The 21,237-nt window shown below is 38.8% G+C and overlaps 1 protein-coding gene across 8 annotated transcripts in view; it reads left to right on the forward strand.

The window, feature by feature from the left end:
- arhgef11 (Rho guanine nucleotide exchange factor (GEF) 11) overlaps window positions 1-21,237 on the forward strand; it is a 49,902-nt gene continuing 28,665 nt past the window's right edge. For 2 of the 8 annotated variants that reach the window (XM_030161781.1, XM_030161785.1), the window contains exons 1-21: window positions 1-1,648; window positions 2,914-2,949; window positions 4,828-4,842; window positions 5,167-5,258; window positions 5,967-6,071; window positions 6,230-6,279; window positions 6,377-6,434; window positions 6,541-6,740; window positions 7,097-7,168; window positions 7,929-8,036; window positions 9,166-9,214; window positions 9,305-9,342; window positions 9,466-9,558; window positions 11,665-11,733; window positions 12,364-12,468; window positions 12,609-12,707; window positions 15,861-15,903; window positions 15,995-16,091; window positions 16,204-16,326; window positions 19,342-19,365; window positions 19,461-19,587. In XM_030161781.1, coding sequence (XP_030017641.1) covers window positions 1,614-1,648; window positions 2,914-2,949; window positions 4,828-4,842; window positions 5,167-5,258; window positions 5,967-6,071; window positions 6,230-6,279; window positions 6,377-6,434; window positions 6,541-6,740; window positions 7,097-7,168; window positions 7,929-8,036; window positions 9,166-9,214; window positions 9,305-9,342; window positions 9,466-9,558; window positions 11,665-11,733; window positions 12,364-12,468; window positions 12,609-12,707; window positions 15,861-15,903; window positions 15,995-16,091; window positions 16,204-16,326; window positions 19,342-19,365; window positions 19,461-19,587 — 1,638 coding nt within the window. In that variant the 5' untranslated portion in view covers window positions 1-1,613. The remainder of the gene's footprint in view (window positions 1,649-2,913; window positions 2,950-4,827; window positions 4,843-5,166; window positions 5,259-5,966; window positions 6,072-6,229; window positions 6,280-6,376; window positions 6,435-6,540; window positions 6,741-7,096; window positions 7,169-7,928; window positions 8,037-9,165; window positions 9,215-9,304; window positions 9,343-9,465; window positions 9,559-11,664; window positions 11,734-12,363; window positions 12,469-12,608; window positions 12,708-15,860; window positions 15,904-15,994; window positions 16,092-16,203; window positions 16,327-19,341; window positions 19,366-19,460; window positions 19,588-21,237) is intronic. The other 6 variants (XM_030161782.1, XM_030161788.1, XM_030161783.1 and 3 more) reach the window with 6 other exon arrangements.

The following is a 21,237-nucleotide window of genomic DNA, read 5'->3' on the forward strand; positions in this document are numbered from 1 at the left end:
GCGCTGTTTGGACGTATGATCTTTGAGGATATGGAGGTGGATCTGCAGCCAGACACCAGGATAACAACACAGCAGAGATCATTAATTTGAGCACCGGGACTAACAGGCATTTAACGTGTGCGCCGAAGACTGTGATTAACCTTAGTGTTTCCTGGCACACCACAAGAGACACAAGTAAATCCTCATCTAACACTGTGACTTGTTTTGGAAGAAGACCTGAGGTGGAGCTCTACTGGTAGCGTACTGGTTTTAGCTAACAGGCTAATAACATGCAGCTTTAGTGCCTGAATTTGCACGAAAACAAGACTTGGGATATATCGACCTGGAATTTGCCCGGACTGCCGCTTTTCTAACCACTGATACACCTGCAGTTGTGGTCATGCTAGCCTTTTCTTTTGCACACATAGCGGGTTAGCTAGCTTGCTAGCTTTGACACACCGACATATTGGCGAAGCTGATAGCCGAACCTAGAGAGTCGTCGGTCCGCCTCAGCACGAAACGCCATGCCGAGGATTGACATTGGCCTGTTGGTACACCTACCGCAAGCCAGCTAACGCTAGCTGGATAAAACACAGCCGATTCAGGTGGTCATTATTATTCCCCAGTTAGCTATTTATGCCACTATCAAAACCGACAGGAGCATTTAACACCCATTCTGCACGGTGCTTCCAGTTTATGTGCCCAACGGCAGCTTAAGCTAACACCGGCTAACTTGCTAATTAGCCAGCTGGTTCGTCCGACAGTACAGGAAAGCCTTCGTTAGCTTGTGGTTTAGTTGTTTACAGTCGCTAACATATACATGTCTGCTAGTTACAGTTAGCTTGGAAGCGTGAATGATATGGAATAAGCCCTTTTGCTGATTTTAACTTGAGGTACGTCTGCGTTAGCTAGCCAAATACACGATAAATACAACCACAAACATTATCAAAGTCACTTTGGCATCGATGGTTGATGTTTTACATTATCTATGCAAGTATATATGAGAGAAACTAGTGATTCAGTCAATATTCAACCTATACGGGACTTAATAGGTTGTTGTAGTGAAATGCACATATCATAAATCTGTTAGGTTTGTTTTAACTCCTTGAAAGAGGTCATACATTATCACTGTGCTGTTTTCCGGACGTCAGTTATGCATGATCGAGTATTTGCTTTGAACGTCTCCCCAGTGCAGCCTTTCACAGACACTAAAAGGCATGGGAGATGACCTGGAGCAGACATATCAGCCATTCATTCATGATTGATGATCTTTGAGGAAACACGCTGTACTGATCTAGTTTCTACTGCATCGAGCTCCTAGCAGCCTTTGTTTTAACCACTCGTTTAGAAACAGACACATGTAACCTTGAGTGTTAGTTTTAGCAGCACTTTGTTTAATTGTTCTACTGATGCCAAACTGGAACCACTGAGGTGGGTGGGAACATGAGGGCTACACTCTGTGATCAGCTTCCAAGGAGCTGATGCACATAAGCTCGAAGATCTGATCAAACAGAGCCCCATTGTGTGGACTGAAAACTAAAGAGGAAAGAGACGACAATGATGATGATAACAGCAGCCCATTGACAAAGTTGAGCCCGCACCAGGAAGCAGAGGAGTGTTAAAAGGCTGCAGACATGAGCCTCCGCCAACCCACCTCTACCCTGGACAGGTATAAATATTACTCCTACACCCACGCAGCATTCAGTATTTGTGTTTCAGGAACAAATGTGTAACATAATTAATGACTTATGAGATTGCCCTGTCAGTCTGTCTGGTAATCTTGTATTGTGTCTTTGTGGGATATTGCATTCATTGTGTTCTGTGTGATGTTTGTGTGTCTCATATCATGTTGTCATGTGCAGATTTGCCCATTGACATATTTTTAGGCCTAATCCCAATTTACTCCTTGGCCCTCCCCTTTACCTTTACTCCTACCCTTTGGCCCTTGCACTTAGCACTATTCCTTGAAACGGAGTTGCAAGTGGTAGTGGTTGAACATTCCCCTACAAAATCAGACAACCCTTCAAGACCTGTTACATCATCAGCAGTCATTGATGCCGCTATAAACAGATGCAACAACTTTGTTTGGGAAAGATTTCCCATGCCGTCGGCAGCCGTAATCGTCTCTGTTACATGGACTTTGGGCATATTTTTGCAGCTATCAACTGGAAACGGCAGAAATTCAAAAACGGCATTAAACAGACGATCAAATGATCACATTATTTACAAAGAAAATGCATACATTTGTGTGTTTCTTTCGTCACACTGCTGCTCTTTTTTGTTGTGTTTACCTCCATGTCGTCAATAATTAGAACAGAATTATGGGAGATTTCTCATACCCCTCCATTTGTAGTGTGGTCTTTAAAAAGCTTCGTTTTGGGGGCCAAACAGCCCTCCCCATTCCCCTCCAATTTATCAAGAATCAGGACACCCCTACCACTTCATGTGCTTGAGAAAAATTGAGGGGTAGGGCCAAGGGGTGAATTGGGATTGGGCCTTAATCTGAAGTCCAGTCAGATCACTGGGATAACTAGTCAAACAGGTTGTTTACTGGGAGGTGATAAACCCACCCCCTGGAACCAACACAAGGAGAGAAAGGGGAAAGAATACATGCTTGACAAGACGGACATGATAAAGCTCTCTTTCAAAATCACAAATTTTGGCCTCAGTACTCGCACTGTTTTAGTGTTGTTTGAATGTTGTGTTATGACCTGTTTGTATTAGTTATGTCTCTACCAGACCTGATGTGTTGTAGTTATTTATCCTGTGTTAGTTTCATTCATCACTACGTCACTGTTTCTATGATTGTCTGTCTGAAGCCTCTTTGTCTTGATCATGTGTCCTTTCTATTTCTCCCGCTGTCAATTTTGTCCTGTGTGTGTTCTTATGTGCATCCACTACTTCCTGTGTCTCTGTGTGTGTGTCATGTGACAGCAGGGCAACCAATAAGAAAAACACCCACTTGTTAAGGTAGGACAGCTGTCCAGTATAAGCTTATGTCAGCGTTTGGGGGTTAATGCCACATGCGGATTGTACAGCTGTGGCTGCTCTTGCCAAATGATGGTGCTTGAGGGTGACGTAGCACTGTGATTGAGCTAACAATGCAAAACTGGCACAAAGGGTCATGGAGCCAATAAAACGTATTATTTATCTTCCCCTCAGCTGATAGGGATTCCAGTGATAGTGATTTTAGTCAGAGAATGTGGTTCTCAAGAGTCACAACGTGGTGCACAAGTAACATGACATTAATGAACTACAGCTCTGGAATAAAAAAAAAACAAAACATTTTATTAAGAGAAAAATTCATCAAACAAAGCCAAGCTGCTTACATATTTCCTCCAGGAGTGACATAAAACAGCCAATGTGAAAGATGATGCAAGGAAGATCTTATTGAAAGTACTACCCAAATGCTCATTTCATAACTCTTCTGAAGTTGATAAGTATTGAAGTGTTGTTAAAAATACATATGATCTTTTTTTTTTTTTTTTTTTTTTTTTGACCAGCTGTCATTTTTTTTCATGTAAATACTCAAAATCAGTGGTGTCAAACTCATTTTAGTTCAAGGGCCACATTCAGCCCAATATGACCTGAAGTGGGCTGGGCCAGTAAAATAATAACAGTGGGAAAAAAAGTACAATTATGAAAATGTTTACATCTACAAAGTTTTTTTTTTTTTTTTCACTGTGAATGACATGAACAACCTGATATGCCATAAGAAAAAAATAAGTGCAATTTTAACAATTTTATGCCTGAACTTATCATTTATACTTACAGATCACAGTAGATCTACAAATACACAAAACATTTAGTAACAGGCAGAATATTGTTAAAATTGCACTTACTTCTTTTAAGATATTTTGGGATTTTCATATTTGTTCCTGTTATTCACATTTTTTTGTGAAAGGATAGTTTGTAAATGTTCACATTTTCATGTAATTAATTTTTTTTTACACTAAAACAAAGACAACTTTGGAGTTGTCATTATTTATAGGTTATTATGATTACCTTGGTCTGTATGTGGCCCCTGAACTAAAATGATTGTAAAATCCTTGATTGTTTATATCTTCTGTGTAATTTTTGCATTTCACAAATCCCTCCAAAAGGCCAGATTAGACCCTTTGGCCGGCTGGTTTTGTCCTGTGTTTGACACCTGTGCTCTCAATTAATATTTTTAGTTGGAATTTGAGAAATGTTACAAGTTTTACAGAAAACTTGATCATTTTACTCATAAACCTAAAAATGGTCAAACCAGTAGTTTTGATTTTTTATTTTTTTTTCCTAGCACTTTAGTTAATATGAAACATCCATTTATTCAACATTTTCCTCTCTGTACTTATTTTATCTGATGTTCCAACTTCACTTACCTCTGTATTATTAGATGTATACTTGTGTACCAAATAACCCAAGTGGAGTAATAATTTAAAATCTATTCAGATAGTTTTAGTTTGACATCCAGTGTGTAGTTCAGTCTCCATATTTAAGTAAATGATCTCAGCTGCATGGAGTTACAGTGCTTAGGGGCGAGATTAAACGCTAATAATGTTGTCCATGTTTTAGTTTGCACTGGCCCTTTGTGCTTTCCAGTCACTCCACCTCTGGAATAATACCAAAGGCCCTTCAGTGTTTACTCAGTGTACCAGCGTCACACTCCCTTTAACATATTCTAAGAAATCACAGCTGCTTTGTGCGTTTACAATCTGTAAGAGTGTAAAGGGCAAAAGGATAATTTGTTCTGCTCTCTGTGGGTTTGTTTCTCTGTGGCCATTCCCTTTAAGGCTGGTCTTCATTCAGAATCTTTTCTCTCTCCTTTATCTGTTTTTCCTGCTTTCTGTCATGCCTCGCTTTCAGCCCTTTTGCTGCTTGGTGAGTTCTCTTGTCGACTGCTTTCCTGTCGCCTCATGCTTGTTCATATGTGCCATATGCTCTGATTGTCATCTTTTGTGGACTACATATCTGAGAATGCCTCTGAGTAAATATCCTCTGGGCGTCTTCTGTCATCTCCCATTGCTTCTTGTCCCACTGCAAGCTGCCCTACAATCTTCTTGGCCTGTTCCATGAAATATTAATCATGTGTCCCTTAAAGATCCTCCCTCTTTTCATTTTCCCCTTCAGATCTCCCTTCCAGTAGTTCTAACTTAACATTATTTGACACTCAACCCTATTTTTCATCTCACCCCTCAAAACCAGGCTCAGCAGTCTGACCATCGGGGACTCAGAGCGCAAAGCCTCTGCCGGCCCACAGAGGGAGCCAATGACCGACATCCCTGCTGAGAGTACAGGTACTTATGACTTCTGATTAGCGGTGTGTATTGGCAAGAATCTGGCGATACAATACAAACCATAATAATAGGATCACAATACGATATATCATGAAACTGTTAAAAAGGCAATTTTTTTTGTTTCTTTTTTTTTAAATGATTATTTCCTTGAAGAATTGAATTACACCAGAAATATGCACAAATGCTAAACACATTTTTATTTGATCACAATAGGATCTAATGCTATATCACAAAATTTACCTGTATTAAAACTTAAATTATGTTTTATAGACATTACAGATTAAGATCCTGCTCAAATGTTCATATTCCAGTAGTTCATAACTAACATTAGAACATTATTTTTGTGCAATCCTAAACAAAGGAACTAACATCTGCCTCTGTGACAGTAAAAAGTGCTTTTAGGATGCTTCAAATAACCATTATTAAATAAAACCGTGTTGAATAATAATAAATAAAATATTAACAACAAAGTAAAACAAAAATGAACCTCCACAATATCTGCATTTGAATAAATACCTAAAAGTATTGACACAGTACTTTTTAATATTGATACAGTGTTGTGAAATGAAATATTGTGATATATTGCATAACCGATATTTTCTAACACCCGTACTTCTGATTTTTTTTTTTTTTTTGGGTCTTAACTTTCATGAATTTACTTCCACACATGCCTTGCCTGAACTGTCATTCTCTCTCCTGGTCTGTCAGGTCCTGGTCTTGTTCAGAGATGTGTAGTTGTGCAGAAGGACCAGCTTGGTTTTGGCTTCACTGTTTGTGGAGAAAGAGTCAAGCTTGTGCAGAATGTCCGACCAGGTGAGACATCGAGGCCAAGTTTATTTCTATAGCACATTTACAACAACGCAAAGTGAGGAATACATTTTTACATATACTCTCCCCACCTGCATCAACAAACAAAAATAACTGAATATCTCTAGATAAGTTTCATATTATACCGGTTCTCATTCTGGCAGGTGGTGCAGCGGTCAAGGCTGGGGTCCAAGAAGGGGACCGAATCATAAAGGTATTTTCTGTCACACCTGACCCTAGTCCCAGACTCTTTCATCCTCTATGTGTGTTTGAGTACTAATCTGAGAGCCGCTGGTCTTTCCTACACTCAGGTTAATGGCTCGCTGGTGTCCTCCATGTCCCATCAGGAGGTCGTGAAGCTCATCAAATGTAAGTGGGGGGAACTTTTCACTAATAACATTCACACTGTTTATGATTTTTTTTTCACAACTGGTATTTTTCTCACTTTTATTATTGTTATTTTTTTATTTCACAGCTGGAACATATGTAGCTCTGACACTACAAGGTCCACCTCCTTCAGCTGCCTCTTTACCCTTAGAGCCCCTCCCCACTGACCTCACACCCAATCAAAGGACGTCTCTGGGTGGGCAGGCTCCACCCCCTCCACCTCCACCTCTGCCCTCAGGACTTAGTAGCACCCCTTCCCAAAGAATCACAGGACCCAAACCCCTACAGGTAATGAAAATTATATAAAGCATTTATTGTTCTGCTATTTTATGGACCTTGTGGTTGTTTTTTTTTTAAATTTACTTTGTAAATATCCTATACTGCCTGTATACATCCTTTATATGTTGTATATATTTCTTTTATCTGTAGTATAGAGTTGGCTTTTTGTATGTTTTAGTATTTCTTATAAAACAAATGTGAATATTGTCAATACTTTCATTATTTTGTGTGATATTTTTATAGTCTCGCTGCACTTTATGCGTTTTTGCTGCTAAACCAATTTTCATTGTTCCTGTAACAGTGACAGTAAAGATCATTGGGTACATGTATGACTGACAGTTTTTTCTTGTAAATGTGCTTTTCAGGACCCAGAAGTTCAAAAACATGCCACTGAGATACTCAGGAAAATGCTGGAACAGGAGGAGGCTGAACTGCAGGTACACATTTGTCACTAATAATCTCTTCCTTTTTTAAATTGAGGTTGACACTGGACTGCGGTAAATCTAAATAGAAGGTTCTGGCACAACTTGACCTACTTTCAAGGTGCATGGAAAAAGAGAGAAACACTTGACCTATAGACCGATGCCACCTACATCATCAATACTGGAAGTAAACAGATATGCCGCCATATTGGAAAGCAAGAGTGGAGGCAACAGAGTGACAGACTGTGTTTAGCAGCTGCTTTATCAGTGATAACATATTTTAAATGGGTTATTAGTGACAGTTTATCGTTTATGTATGGTACAGTGTTTTCAGCAGATGTCCATATTTTTTCATATATGCCATATAGGGATGTTTGATTAGATGTGTTTAAGTAAATGCCTTGTATATTTGTGTGAGCAAAACTAAATAAAAATTGAGTTAAAAAAAAAAAAAAACTGAAACAGCCACTCACAGCTACACTATCACCTCTGCTGTCGTAATCTCAGCATGTTGTATGTCAGTTTACACGATCACAGCATCACCCATGCTGTGGACCCCTCCCCCCCATGTCTATAGACTGACTAGGTTACTACATAGCCACTGACTCATCTGTGATTATGTAGAAATTGTTTTATTTAGCCATTGGCCTAAAATCCAGGTTACATAGAGCAAATGAGCCCCCCACCCCACACACACACACTCACACACACACACACCAGCATTACCACCCTTGTGTAAGTGTTTGGTCACTTATTTAAGACTGATTTTGTGCAGGATCTATTGGAGGAGCAGTTGAGGAACCCGTCTCCATCACTGGGGGAGCGGATTGAAAGTGCCAAGAGGAGAGCTCACCAAGTCCGGGTCAAGATTCAGCAAGATCAGGTGAGGATTTACTGAGCTAATAATATGGGAAAGTGTATTCACCTCCATTATGATGTCTAATGAAGTGTTGGGGGCACGTGGTGGTGCAGTGGTTAGTGGAATATCCAGAGACATGCACCTTGGTTTATTTGGTCAGTCTAAACCACCCATAGGTGTGAATGTGAGAGTGGCTGGTTGTTCGTCTGTTTACATCAGCCCTGTGATGAATTGGCGACTGGCTTCGCAACCCTCTTGAAAATTACATGGCGCAGAAAATGACTAAATGAGATATGTATTGAAATTTGGCAAGTGGTTAGAACTTAAAACTAAAAATGACTATACTACAATTTAGGGATGTACATACATATCGACTAGACATCAGCCCCCGTAGATATTTGCTGATATTTGCCAGTATTGGTTTTTGGCTGTATACTGTATATGATCTTTTTACTGACGGCGCTGGCAAACATTTACCTGTTGTGTTGTATTAAAAGTTTATTTCTGGTTGAATGAGTAAATCTGTATTCACTCAAAGGTAATCTGAGGAAAGACCTTAAAATAGCTAATAGCTAAACCTATTTTATTAGTGCTGTCAAACAATTAAAAGTTTTAATCAGATTAATCACGGGCTTGCTGTGGATTACTTTCGATTATTCACAATTAAATATCATTCATTTTGAATCTATATCAATCGTGTTTCATTTTGCATGAGCAAACAGACTCAAGAAAGAAGGGAATATATATGCAATTAATGTGTTTATTCGACACTTTCAACAGTTTCAACAAAACTACTTGAAACAACTGTTCCACCTTGGATTTTTTTTGTCCTCATATTTCCATCCAGAGGCCAATGTGCTGTTTAGTGTCTGCTATCTTTATGGGTTGGTTCTGCTGCCTGTCACTACTGGATCAACTCTCCATTTGCGCATGTGCAACGCTAACTCGACGCTATGTTGATATAATGATTTATTCTTAAGGATGGGGGGGTGTTAAACAACACAAAATAAAGAAATGGAAAGTAACATTAACACAAATTGCACAAAATGTAATTGTAAATGTTGGTATTAGCCAACACTTTTGCAGTTAATGTATCCCTGCTACAGTCTGCTATTAAGAAATTAAATGCTGCTTTACTATTCTTCTTCTTCAGGAGGGAATGCGATCAGAATCAGTCTCCAGCTACGTCATAGCAGGAGAAGGTGTGTATCTCATCAGCCAGTTTATTCAAAGTCTCACTATAACAAATGTCTCATCTGCTAAACATGTTGTTGGTTTTTCCTTTTCCGCAGGTCGACTATCACTGGACTCGGGTGAAGGAGACATGGAGGTACAGCCATAAACCTAGTCTTTTTATGGACTGGTGAGATTGATCGTGTGTGCATGTAGCCTACTCATCCCCCCTCCTGCGCCCATCCTCCCCCTTCCTCCTCCTCCTCCTCCTCCTTCCCAGGCCTTTGAGAGTCCCCGATCCTCCCCCTCATCCTCCTTCAGGACCCCTCAACACCAACGCCAGAGCTCCGACACACACCCCTTGTCTGATTTGGTGAGATGGACATAACGCTGATGCATTTCTTTTATCATCCATGTTCTTATATTCAGTGACTCTAAAGCTCCTGCATACATTGAAACATTTGGAATACCATCCAAGGCGGTTGGTGGCTGTTAACTTTGGATTCCAAAGAAGAGCAAACCAGTTATAATATATTAATGCTGCTGTCAAACCAGAGGAACTACCACATCAGAGTGACAGCATTGATGCTAGTTCTTTGTCAGTGTCACAAAAACAGCTTTTATTCATCTGGAGACAAAAACAGCACCTGCACTTATACTGCAGATTAACAGCAGACACTGCACCTGAACTGAGGCAGCATGTGTAGCCTCTTAAGCCGCAGCTCCGTCTGTGTTGCCATGGTAATGCTTTGCGATGCTTGTAGTAATATACACATGCTATACACCTGTGTAACCAGAAAATCGACAGCTAAAAGCTCAACAAAAGTAGTTTTCATAAAACAGAACACAGCTCGGGCAACAAGCACTTAAATGGGTAAACGTCTAGTCCGAGACTAGCGTATGTCATGAATAATTTCGTAAAACAGCAGTAGGGGTGTCACTGTACCAAAAAAATTAGGTTCGGTGTATATATAGGGGTCTTCGGTTTGATACGTTTCCAGTACAGTAAAGGAGACCAGTGAAGGGGGGGGGGGGGGGGGGGGCTCCGTAACCACCTGTGGGACACAAGACATTTCTCCAAAATATTATTCAGTCATTTGTGCATTAACAGGCACCCCACATGTTATGTATTTTTCAATGTTCAATATTAGTTTACAGCAAATGCTGTCATTTACTAAGTGTTTGTGAACACTACACAGTATTCCCTGAGGTGCAGTGAACGTGACCTCACAGTAAAACCGTGGCAGAAACATGGTGAAGGAGAAGAGGAGCAGGTTCACTTGATTTTGCCAACTTGAGTTAAAAAATAAAATCCTTTTGCTATAAAAGAATCTGTGGACTCTTTTGTGCCACAAAGCTGCAACAAACCGAAAACTGAAAGTGAAACTTATCATGGTTTGAGCGTTGGACCCATTCTGTGCCTCTGTTATACTCTCTGTTGTCATGTTTTGTTTTTTTTTTGCAGCGATGCCAAGAATTTACCACTGCTGGAAACCCCGCACATGGGTTCTGAGTGTTTGCGTTCTTCACGTGGGCTACATGTATTCATTCGGTTCACCTCCGTATTGTATCGAAGGCCCCAAACCAAAACGGTTCAGTACAGAGGAGTGCACCGTTACACCCCTAATCAGCAGTCTAATGAGACGGACTTTGCAGCGCTAAGCTAACACAAAGCAGATCCAATAGTACAAATATTATTTCTCTAATGCTAAAACTCACCGAACGAGCCAAAGAAGTCGCGTTATGAAGCGATGATTATGTCCTTTGTCTTACCTTTGCTGTTTTCTGATCATACCTTAGTTTTACTTGAATGAAACTTCTGCTATCAGCTAATATGTTGTTAAGTGTCACATTGAAATGATTTGCACTGGAAACATGGCTTAACAGGTTAAATGCTTCACACCCTTAAAGCCAATACTTCCATTCTTACTTTGACAATAAAAGCTGGAGGCAGTGACCAACATGAAATTCACTCAAAGCTTTAGATCATCTCATACACATTTACGCATTATTATTCTTCCTAATTACATCATAAACATTGTGAATGATGAGAACTTTTTTCAAGTATGTGACAGGTGACCCAGCTACAAAACATCACATGTTCACAACACCACAGTTGCCAATCACACTGACCCTCTTATCACACATGTATGATGTAAGACTGCAGCCTCACGCTCTGTAATGTTTTCCTCCTCACTTTTGTCATGTACTACTTTTTTTTTTTTTTTAATCACGCACTCCTTTGACTTCCCCAGTTATTTAGTTTGTAGTAGTTTATTTGACCTACAGTAATACTTTGAACATAATTCATCATCACACCCTTCAGTTTCATATTTCATATCATGCTTTTTTTTTTTTTTTTTTGTGCATTGAGCATAGCGTCAGTGTGTTAGGAATGACTGTGTGTACTTGTGAGTCCTTTGATGTTCTTAAGATTTCTTATGCATTTATATCTATCTGTGTGTGTGTGTGTTAAAAGGGCGGAAAGGCACAAATCATTGGCCCTGAGGAAGAGGATGAAGAAGATGATGGCTATGCATTTAATGAGGTGAGAATGAGATTTTGTCTGATGGAATGTTTTTCCACCTTTTTTATATTTTCTTCCTTTATCTATTGTGTGTCCTCCTGCTCATCTTGCTGGAAAAGTTATTGCTATTACTTGTTTTTTTATCTCACCGGCTGATAGGACATGAACTCACGAAGGTGCTCTGTCCGTCGTTATTGACATCTTCGGTAGCAATTTCTTCAAACTTCTCTGAAACTACTGGTCGGATTTATTTCAAATTGTATATGTAGCTTCCGTGGGACAATGTCTGCAAAGACTGTCAACAGTTTTGACAGATTTAGATTTTCAAAGTTTTGGTGAATTTCTGTAATATTAAAATTTAACCTTACTTACAATGGTCCGTATTTTGATGGCTTATAATATGGAAATTGTTACTGATATCAATATAGTTACTATTGAGCACTGAAAGGAAGTCATATATGGACTTTCATTTAATTCGTTGAGTGAAAGTACCACCCACTTCTATTGGGAGATTGCGTCAAGACCACAGGACTCTAACATAAAGACAGAACCTGACAACCTCACAAATTCAGCTTGTTATTGATTCATGATAGAACATGACGCTGAGATACTGGGACTTTGGTCCAATTTTAATTTTTTTCTTCCTGTCAGATGGACGGACCGTTCCAGGACATCGAATTGTTGAAATCACGGCCGGCGCACATGACGGTGTTCATGAGATACGTGTTCACTCAACTTCTGGATCCAAACCCTCTGGTCAGTCGACAGTTAATACAACACTACTATATTACTATTAATAATTTATTCTAAACATTGCACTGTGTGTATATTTTGTCTGCTTCCTTGCGTCCATGTGACTGTATATGTGTGTGTGTGTTTGTTTGTGTGTACACCAGCTGTTTTATCTGTCAGTCGAGGCTTATCTGGGCTCCAGTCCAAAAGACGCCCGCGCACTTGCACCACAGATCTGCTCCCATTTCTTGGACCCTGATGCTGTACGTACAAACATGTCTTTATGTGTTTTTTACTGGTATTCCAGCACCTGATCCATGTGGCAGTTTGGGTTCCTAGTTGTGGGTTCTGTGGACAAAGTCACATTGCTTTTAATTGTATGTGATTGTACCAGAATGAAGAAATGGCTTAAAATTAACAATACTGCACTTTTTTTTTTTTTTTTCAATTTTTCCTTTTTATTTGGAAATTACATGAAAAAAACACCTCATGAGGTAAAAACAGAGCACAAAGAAAAACTGAGCTAAAATATAGGCTAAAAACAAGACCCACAACAATAGAAGTAGTGTTCTTTCCAAGTAGATGCTCTAAAGTTGTGTTTTCTGCTTCATATTTACAAATTCACTTTGCTCCTACATGTTTCTTGTTGGTTGTTGCCACACCAGCTCAGAGGTGCATGACTTTATTATCAATAATGCATTAATATTATTTTTCAAAGCAGATGGAAAGTTGAGATTCCGCAAAAATCCAGCCCTTATTTGCTTCATAGTCTGTCCTACATATACCAATGAAAAACAAAACTATCTCCACTTTCCACCATTTAATGATATATACTGTCATACAGTCCAGTGCTACAGGCTGCTCTTAGACTAGTGCAGTGGTTCTTAACCTTGCTGGAGGTACTGAACCCCACCAGTTTCATATGCGCATTCACCGAACCCTTCTTCATTAAAAAACAAAATGTGATTTTTTTCAAATTCACGACACAGGCATATGTTTTACTGGTGCACAAAATGAACCGTGCATTAACATCACTGTGTTCAAAGAAAAAAAAACAATACAGTGCATGAACTCACAACAAATTACATACCTTTTCACAAAGACATGACCTTTTTTAATACTACCACACTGAAATGGTTTTAATTTTTAACCTTGTGATCACCTGCAGCCAGTGATGGCCAAGCGGGGCGTGTCATCACCAATCAGATGGAGGCCGTCAGGTCAACCCGGTGTTCGTTTCATCTCGCTCCGAACTTTCCGAACCATGCAATTTTGACATAAAAAAAGATAACTGCATGTAGTGTATAAAAAAGTTCTCGTTATCCTCCTTCACTATTTTTGTGATCGTTTTTTTATTACGGCACTAGCTCGGCTTTAGCGTAATACGATTTCTCCATCCGCGACGGTGCGTCGGTTGTCATGTGATTGTAACTGACCAGTGCGGTGACCGAAAATGTAAACAAACGCTACACATGGCTGCCTCTGTGGTTAACAGGAAGTAGCAAAAGTCATAACAACGTTGTGGAAAATACTCAAATAATTCATCGTCAGACGAGTGGAAGAGATTATAAACACTTCCGGATGTGTTGTAGTGCTATAAGCAACAACAATACACCGCGTATATTGGATGTCAATCAGAGAAAGAGTCTCCGAAGCCGTTTGTTTACATACACACACCTGACTAATGAGTCCAGTGTGTGTGTGTTGACCTCCGCCGAACCCCTGAGACTGACTCACCGAACCCCTAGGGTTCAATCGAACCCAGGTTAAGAACCACTGGACTAGTGTGTTTGCGCTGCATTGAAATTATTGCTCAAACTCAGCCAAAATCAGTTACAGTTGACGGATGGTGAACTTTCTTTCAACCCCAATAGAGTAATGTGCTTTAGTTTAGATACAGCAGATGTGTATTCTAACTCTGTATGTAGTGTTTCCTCTTGAAAATATTAAATGACCTACAGTTATTACTTTGTATGAAGAGCTCTGAAGTTCGGCCATAGATGACCATATATGGGATTGTAGAGATTTTGTGAACTAAATGTATTCACACTTTTGGGCCAGTGGATTTATGTGACCACTAGAGGGAGTAGTGAGTCACTCTGCTGGTCTCATATGATGAAGAAAACTAACACCGCATGGCCTTTGATTTGTGAGCAAAGCATTAGAAAGTGAGCAGATGGCATGAGAACCACTAAGGAACAACTTTTAGAGACAATAGCCCCTTTTACACAGCACTTCTATTACGGGAATATTTCACCTTTATTTGTTATGTGTAAACAAAATGGTGGGATCATTTGGTCCCACCTCGGTCATGCCTCTGTAACTCCCCTGGAGGTAGTAACAGAGCCATGATAAAGGTGGAATCATCGCTATGTAAAAGGAACACCTCATATTCCGCAACCAAGGCGTGATGTTTTGATGACATATTGCGTGTGGGACCCCAGCACCAGGGGGATTTAAAAATGAATGTGGGCTGTGAACAGTAAACAAACATATCAACGGGACTAGAAAGATGTCGAACTGGAGAGATGCCGAAATCCGTGAGCTGTTGTCACTTAAGGCTGTGGACTCTATCCATGCTAACATTTGTGGAACGGAGAAAGACTCTGACTCTGGAGAGGTTAGCAGCACCGCTATGTTTGGAGTATTTCCGACATGCAAGTTACACGTCACACTGCATGCTGTGCTGCGTCACCGCCCTTTGATTCTGGAACACAGGTCGGCTGTGTAAAAGTCCAGCCTGTCTCACCTCTGTTACTCCTTTGTTTTGGCTGTAGAAATTGGACAATGGTGGAAAAAAGGTGGGATCACCATCTCACCTTTTTTGTGTGTCTCGAGAAAGTGATAAAAGCTGGAAGCACTGTTTGACTGTTTGATTCTGAGGCATATAAAGTTATTATGGGATGTTATTATCTTTTCTAAGTTGCTGTTGGTCCACGGTTCAGACTAAACTCTGACATTTCTGACCTTGTTTGTTGGATTCCAAACAGATCTTTAGTTCAGCTATTGACAACACAAACTGTACAGAAAGCAGAGGTGATTTGTGGTTTTACTGTGGCTGTTTTCAGTCTAAAAACAGAGCTAAGCTAACAGAGCTATAATGTAAACTATCAGCTGATGCAGCACATGAATATTATAAGACACAGTGTCATTTTGAGCGACTGTCAGAATAACAGTTTTATTTTGAAGAATAAAACTTTGTGATTCCATAATACAGATGTATGTAAATGATGATCTTTGTACTTAATTCAGTGGATGATACAGTCTGCCGACACATAGTGGTGATTCATTGGTGGTTTTTGTCGTTGTGTCTGAGCTCCTTCTGCTGTTGGGAGTTTGGAATATCAGTCTATAAAACCCACTTAACATATTAGTCATATCAAAAGCAGCACATTTATTTTTTTCTTTCCTTACAGCCTCTGAAAATCAAAGTTCGGGAGGAGTATCTCACAGATATAGGTAAAAAGACTAGTAGAGTTCTTTATATTCATATCCTCATGTCAAGCAGTGATGACTTTAAAGACGTGTATTCTTTCTTCCTTCCATTCAGAAAGTCGTCTCCATGCCCAGGAGGACATCAGAGGGCCTCTGTCTGAGCTGCAACAGCAAGTGTTACCGGACATCCAGGACCAGATCCAGGACTACAGGCACTGCTCATGTCTTTCTGTTTTTTATATCCTTTATAATTCACCAGGCAGTTTGTCTGTAAAAGAAATGATCTGTCAAACACTAACAGTTCAGTTGTTGTTTGTTTCATAGGAACAAGCAGATGATGGGCCTGGGCTCTCTGTTTGGAGAAGGAGATCTGCAGCATCTGGACGGAGACCCAGCGAAGGAGAGGCAGGTGGTTGACAGACAGGTCACCGCTCTCTGGGAGATACTGTGAGTCTGTACAAACGCTGCTGTTGCATAATGGGTTCCCATCGACTAGAGGTTCAATGGAAGGGCAAGCTGAGTGCACAAGCTGAGTCACTTAAAGGACTTGAGCTCAAAAACAATTGTCAAAATAGAATAGAATAGAAAAAAATACAGTAGAATAGAATAGATCTTTATTGTCACAGGAAAAATGAAAATCAGTTCAGCAGCTCTGTTCTGAAAACACTATTAAAATAAACACTGTGCATAAAAATACCACACAATACTGAAACATGTAGGCTTGTGCGAAAAGCTACAGGATAAAATATTGAATATAGCCAACATATCATTGCTGTCAGGTGGAAACCAAAATGGGAATTTTTCAGGAAACTGGAAAAACGATGTATATTCTAAATAAATGAATGGAGTTAAGAGATGTAGTCACAAGCAGTTTTCAGCACTTTTCATTGGTTAAATATTTCTAAAACCATCAGGCCGACGAGAACACTGACCAGCAGAATTATTTTATGACAAAAAAAGACCAAAAATGGACTTACGAGGTTTCTGCCTGACAACAACGGTATGCTATTAGAGTATTATTAAAACTACTGAAATTTACAAAAGCTAACTATATACTACAAATTAGAAATATGTACAACAGATAAGGATATATGCAGGCATTATGGGATATATACAGCTAATATATGGGATATATACAGGTAATATATGGGATATATACAGGTAATATATAGGATATATACAGGTAATATGAAGAATATATACAGTTAATATATATGATATATACAGGTAATATGTAGGATATGTACAGGTAAAATATAGGATATATACAGGTAATATGAAGAATATATACAGTTAATATATATGATATATACAGGTAATATGTAGGATATGTACAGGTAAAATATAGGATATATACAGGTAATATGAAGAATATATACAGTTAATATATATGATATATACAGGTAATATGTAGGATATGTACAGGTAAAATATAGGATATATACTGGTAATATGTAGGATATATACAGGAAATATATAGGATATGCAGTATACAGGTACTATAGGATATATACAGATCATATATAGGATGTATAAAGGTAATATATAGGCTATACAGTATAGAGGTACTATAAGATATATACAAGTAACATATAGAATATATACAGGTAATATGTAGGATATACAGTATACAGGTACTATAGGATATACACAGGTAATATAATAGGATATATACAAGTAATATAGAATATATACAGGTAATACAGGGTATTTACAGGTAATATAGGATATATACAGGTAATATATAGGATATATACAGGTAATATGTAGGATATACAGTATACAGGTACTATAGGATATATACAGGTAACAATATATAGGTAATATGTAGGATATACAGTTTTCAGGTACTGTAGGATATATACAGGTAACATAAAATATATACAGGTAATATGTAGGATATACAGTATATAGGTACTATAGGATATACACAGGTAATAAATAAATAAATAAATAAATAAATAAATAAATAAATAAATAAATATATATATATATATATATATATATATATATATATATATATATATATATATATATATATATATATATATATATACATACATACATACAGGATATATATAGGATATATATAGGATATATATATATATATATATATATATATATATATATATATATATATATATATATATATATATATAGGATATATACAGGTAATATGTAGGATATACAGTATACAGGTACTATAGGATATATACAGGTAACAGAATATATAGGTAATATATAGGATATACAGTTTACAGGTACTATAGGATATACACAGGTAATATGTATAGGATATATACAGGTAATACAGGGTATTTACAGGTAATATAGGATATATACAGGTAATATATGGGATATATACAAGTAATATGTAGGATATACAGTATACAGGTACTATAGGATATACACAGGTGATGTTTATGTTTATGTTTACGCATTTGGCAGACGCTTTTTTCCAAAGCGACTTACAGGGGAAAACCAATTAAATCACTCAATCAATCAAATTTTATTTATATAGCGCCAGATCACAAAAAAGTTATCTCTTGACATTTTATATATAGAGTTGGTCAAAACCAGACTCTAAGTCAATTCTACAGAAACCCAACAGAATCCTCCTGGAGCAAACACTTGTGACTGGTGACAGTGGCGAGGAAAAACTTCCCTTTAACAGGCAGAAACCTCGAGCAGACCCAGACTCCTGGAGGATGGCCGTCTGCCTTGACCAGTTGGGGTTAAAGAGAGAGAGTAGAGAAGGGGAAAAAGAGAGAGCGATAGAGATAGGGACTGGGGGAGAGGGGGAGAAGGGGGGAGTAGGGGGAGACACATGGAGGCGGTTGAGGATAAGTGAGTGGTGATGATGAGGGCAGGGAAGAGGCCGGACCACCGCAGCAGGTCCAGAGATAATCGTGAAAGAATCTGTGGTTGTCCTGGGACCTGTAGGATATATACAAGCAAAATAGGATATATACAAGTAAGTTTAGGTAAATAATACTTGACCAGTTTTTGCTGTTGGATCCATAGACAAACAAATTCTACAGCTTAGTTTAACTGTATCAGATCTATATCACCCTGCTAACTAATTACACATATATGTATGTACACACAACACAGAGGCAATACAAGAATTTTGATTAAAGCCGTATCTGGAACAGACACATACTGCCTAGCAACGCGCTCAGACGGGAGCAAACCAATAAAATAGTTATTGCAAAGTGACAGAAGGTGCTCACCCAAGCAATCATAACAAAGGTCATTACCACAGTCAAACCACATGACATTTACGCCTTCGACTCTAGCGCTGTAATCATGTGACAGGAATCGGCTCGTGTGCGTGCGTAAAGCCAGTTTCCTACGCCTTTGCACCTGAATGGACCATCTGCCTTTGAGTGATTGTTCTTGTTCTTTTTTTACGGAGGGAATCGACTGCCCTTTTTACGCCTCTTTCTTTTCCCGCCGCAGGTCAAAGCACGAAGAGGACAGAAGGTCAGTGTCTCGCCGTTAAATGTTAATACGTCTCTGGTTTCTGAAACTCTCTCATTCCCACCGTCATGTCTGTCTGGTTTCACTCTGACTTTCAGTTCTCCCCTGGCGTCGGCCGTGCTCCTTTACCTGCGACACTCCGGGATCAAACTGAGAGACTCCAAAGTCTTCCCCGGTCTGAGCACAGAGAAGGAGAAGTGGCTCGCTTTCTTAAAGACCAAAAAGGTGACAGTGGCTGCACCGCTTATCTGATGTCATCAAACAGAAACATTTCATTACCTCTCATTAACAATATCACCTTTTTTTAATGTTGTAATTACATATCTGCAAATAGAGATGTAGTAAATTCAGATTCAAAGCGTTTTATTGTCATGTGTACAGTAAAGAAACAGGATTCCATGTACAATGAAAATCTTACTTTACTGTCCACAATGAATCAAGATGTATAAAAAAGAAATAGAACACTTTTTGGAACCTCCTCTTCCACACTGCTGTTAACTGAAACAAACCAGAGCATAATTGCGCGTGTCACCCTGTTGGCAAGACGCTTGATTTTACTTAAATGGAAATCTCCACTTCTTCCATCCCCTGTTCTTTGGATCATATCCATCCTGAACTGCATACATCTCAAGAAGATACGATATACACTTCAGGGCTCCAAGACTAAATTTTACATAATGTAGACCCCTTTTCTTTCATATGGTAGAGATCTAAATTTCCTTGCTATCCCTGGTTGATTAGCTTTGTCATTTGTACTCACATATGTGACTGTTCTCCCGCTGGACTGGAATGAACTGAACTTAATTTACTCCTGAACATATAGGAATTTGAGATTATGTGCACAATGAGGCACCTTAAACGTTGAGATGGACCATGTTGTTTACGCTGATTGACCTACATAGAACTGTATAATTGTATTCTTTAATATCAAGGTGCTGTTTGTTTGTTGTCTGTTTTGTTCTGTGTTGAAGGTGTTTTATTTTGCTTTTATGTATTACTGTCACTTAGGTTACTGACTTCATATCTTTTTATATACAAAGGTGTATTGTATACATGTAACCTGTGGCAGAAAAAAACTCAAAATAAGTTGGGGGGAAAAAAAAAATAGAATAATTTAACAAGGAAATTAAAACCAATAGAAGTGGCATGAACATAAAAACATAAAAAATATGAAAATAATACCATACATTCCGGACTATAGAGCACACCTGAATATAAGCTGCACCCACCAAATTTTAAAAGAAAAAAATATTTGTACATGTATAGAGCACACCTGACTATAAGCTGCAGGTGTCCACGTTGTAACATGAGATATTTACACAGCAAGATGGTAAACAGAAAGACTTTTAAAATATTTATTTCCATACCTTAACTGGTTTTTTCCAAACAGTGCCTGTAACACGGCAGGAACACGGCTGGTTAAAAAACCCAGAAAAGTCATTGATCGCTATCTTCATCTTCCTTCTGCGCATTGAAACCACTGCAGTCGTCTTCTTCAGTGTCGGGGTTGAACAACCTCAGAAAGGCTCCGCCACACACCTTCTACGTCTCTCTTCTGTTGTCGCTCTCATTGTCACTACTGTGCAGCAGCTCTATTTCCTTCTTGGACAGACACATCGATTGCTTTTAACTTAAAAGCTGCATCATATGCATTTCTTCGTGTGTTTTCCATGATGAGACTTTGTGCATGACACGCAAAATGATTGTTAAAAGTTCATCTTAAAACTTCTCTTCGCATCATCTCTTCCACCTGTCTGTTTCGCTTTTGCGCTTCCTGCTAGAGTGCCCCCTGGAGGCCATTAGCCCGTAAAAAATATATACTTGAGCCGCATTGTTGTATAAGCCGCAGGGTTCAAAGTGTGAGAAAAAAGTAGC

The sequence above is a fragment of the Sphaeramia orbicularis genome, chromosome 18, assembly GCF_902148855.1.
Source record: "Sphaeramia orbicularis chromosome 18, fSphaOr1.1, whole genome shotgun sequence".
NCBI classification, from domain to species: Eukaryota; Metazoa; Chordata; class Actinopteri; order Kurtiformes; family Apogonidae; genus Sphaeramia; species Sphaeramia orbicularis.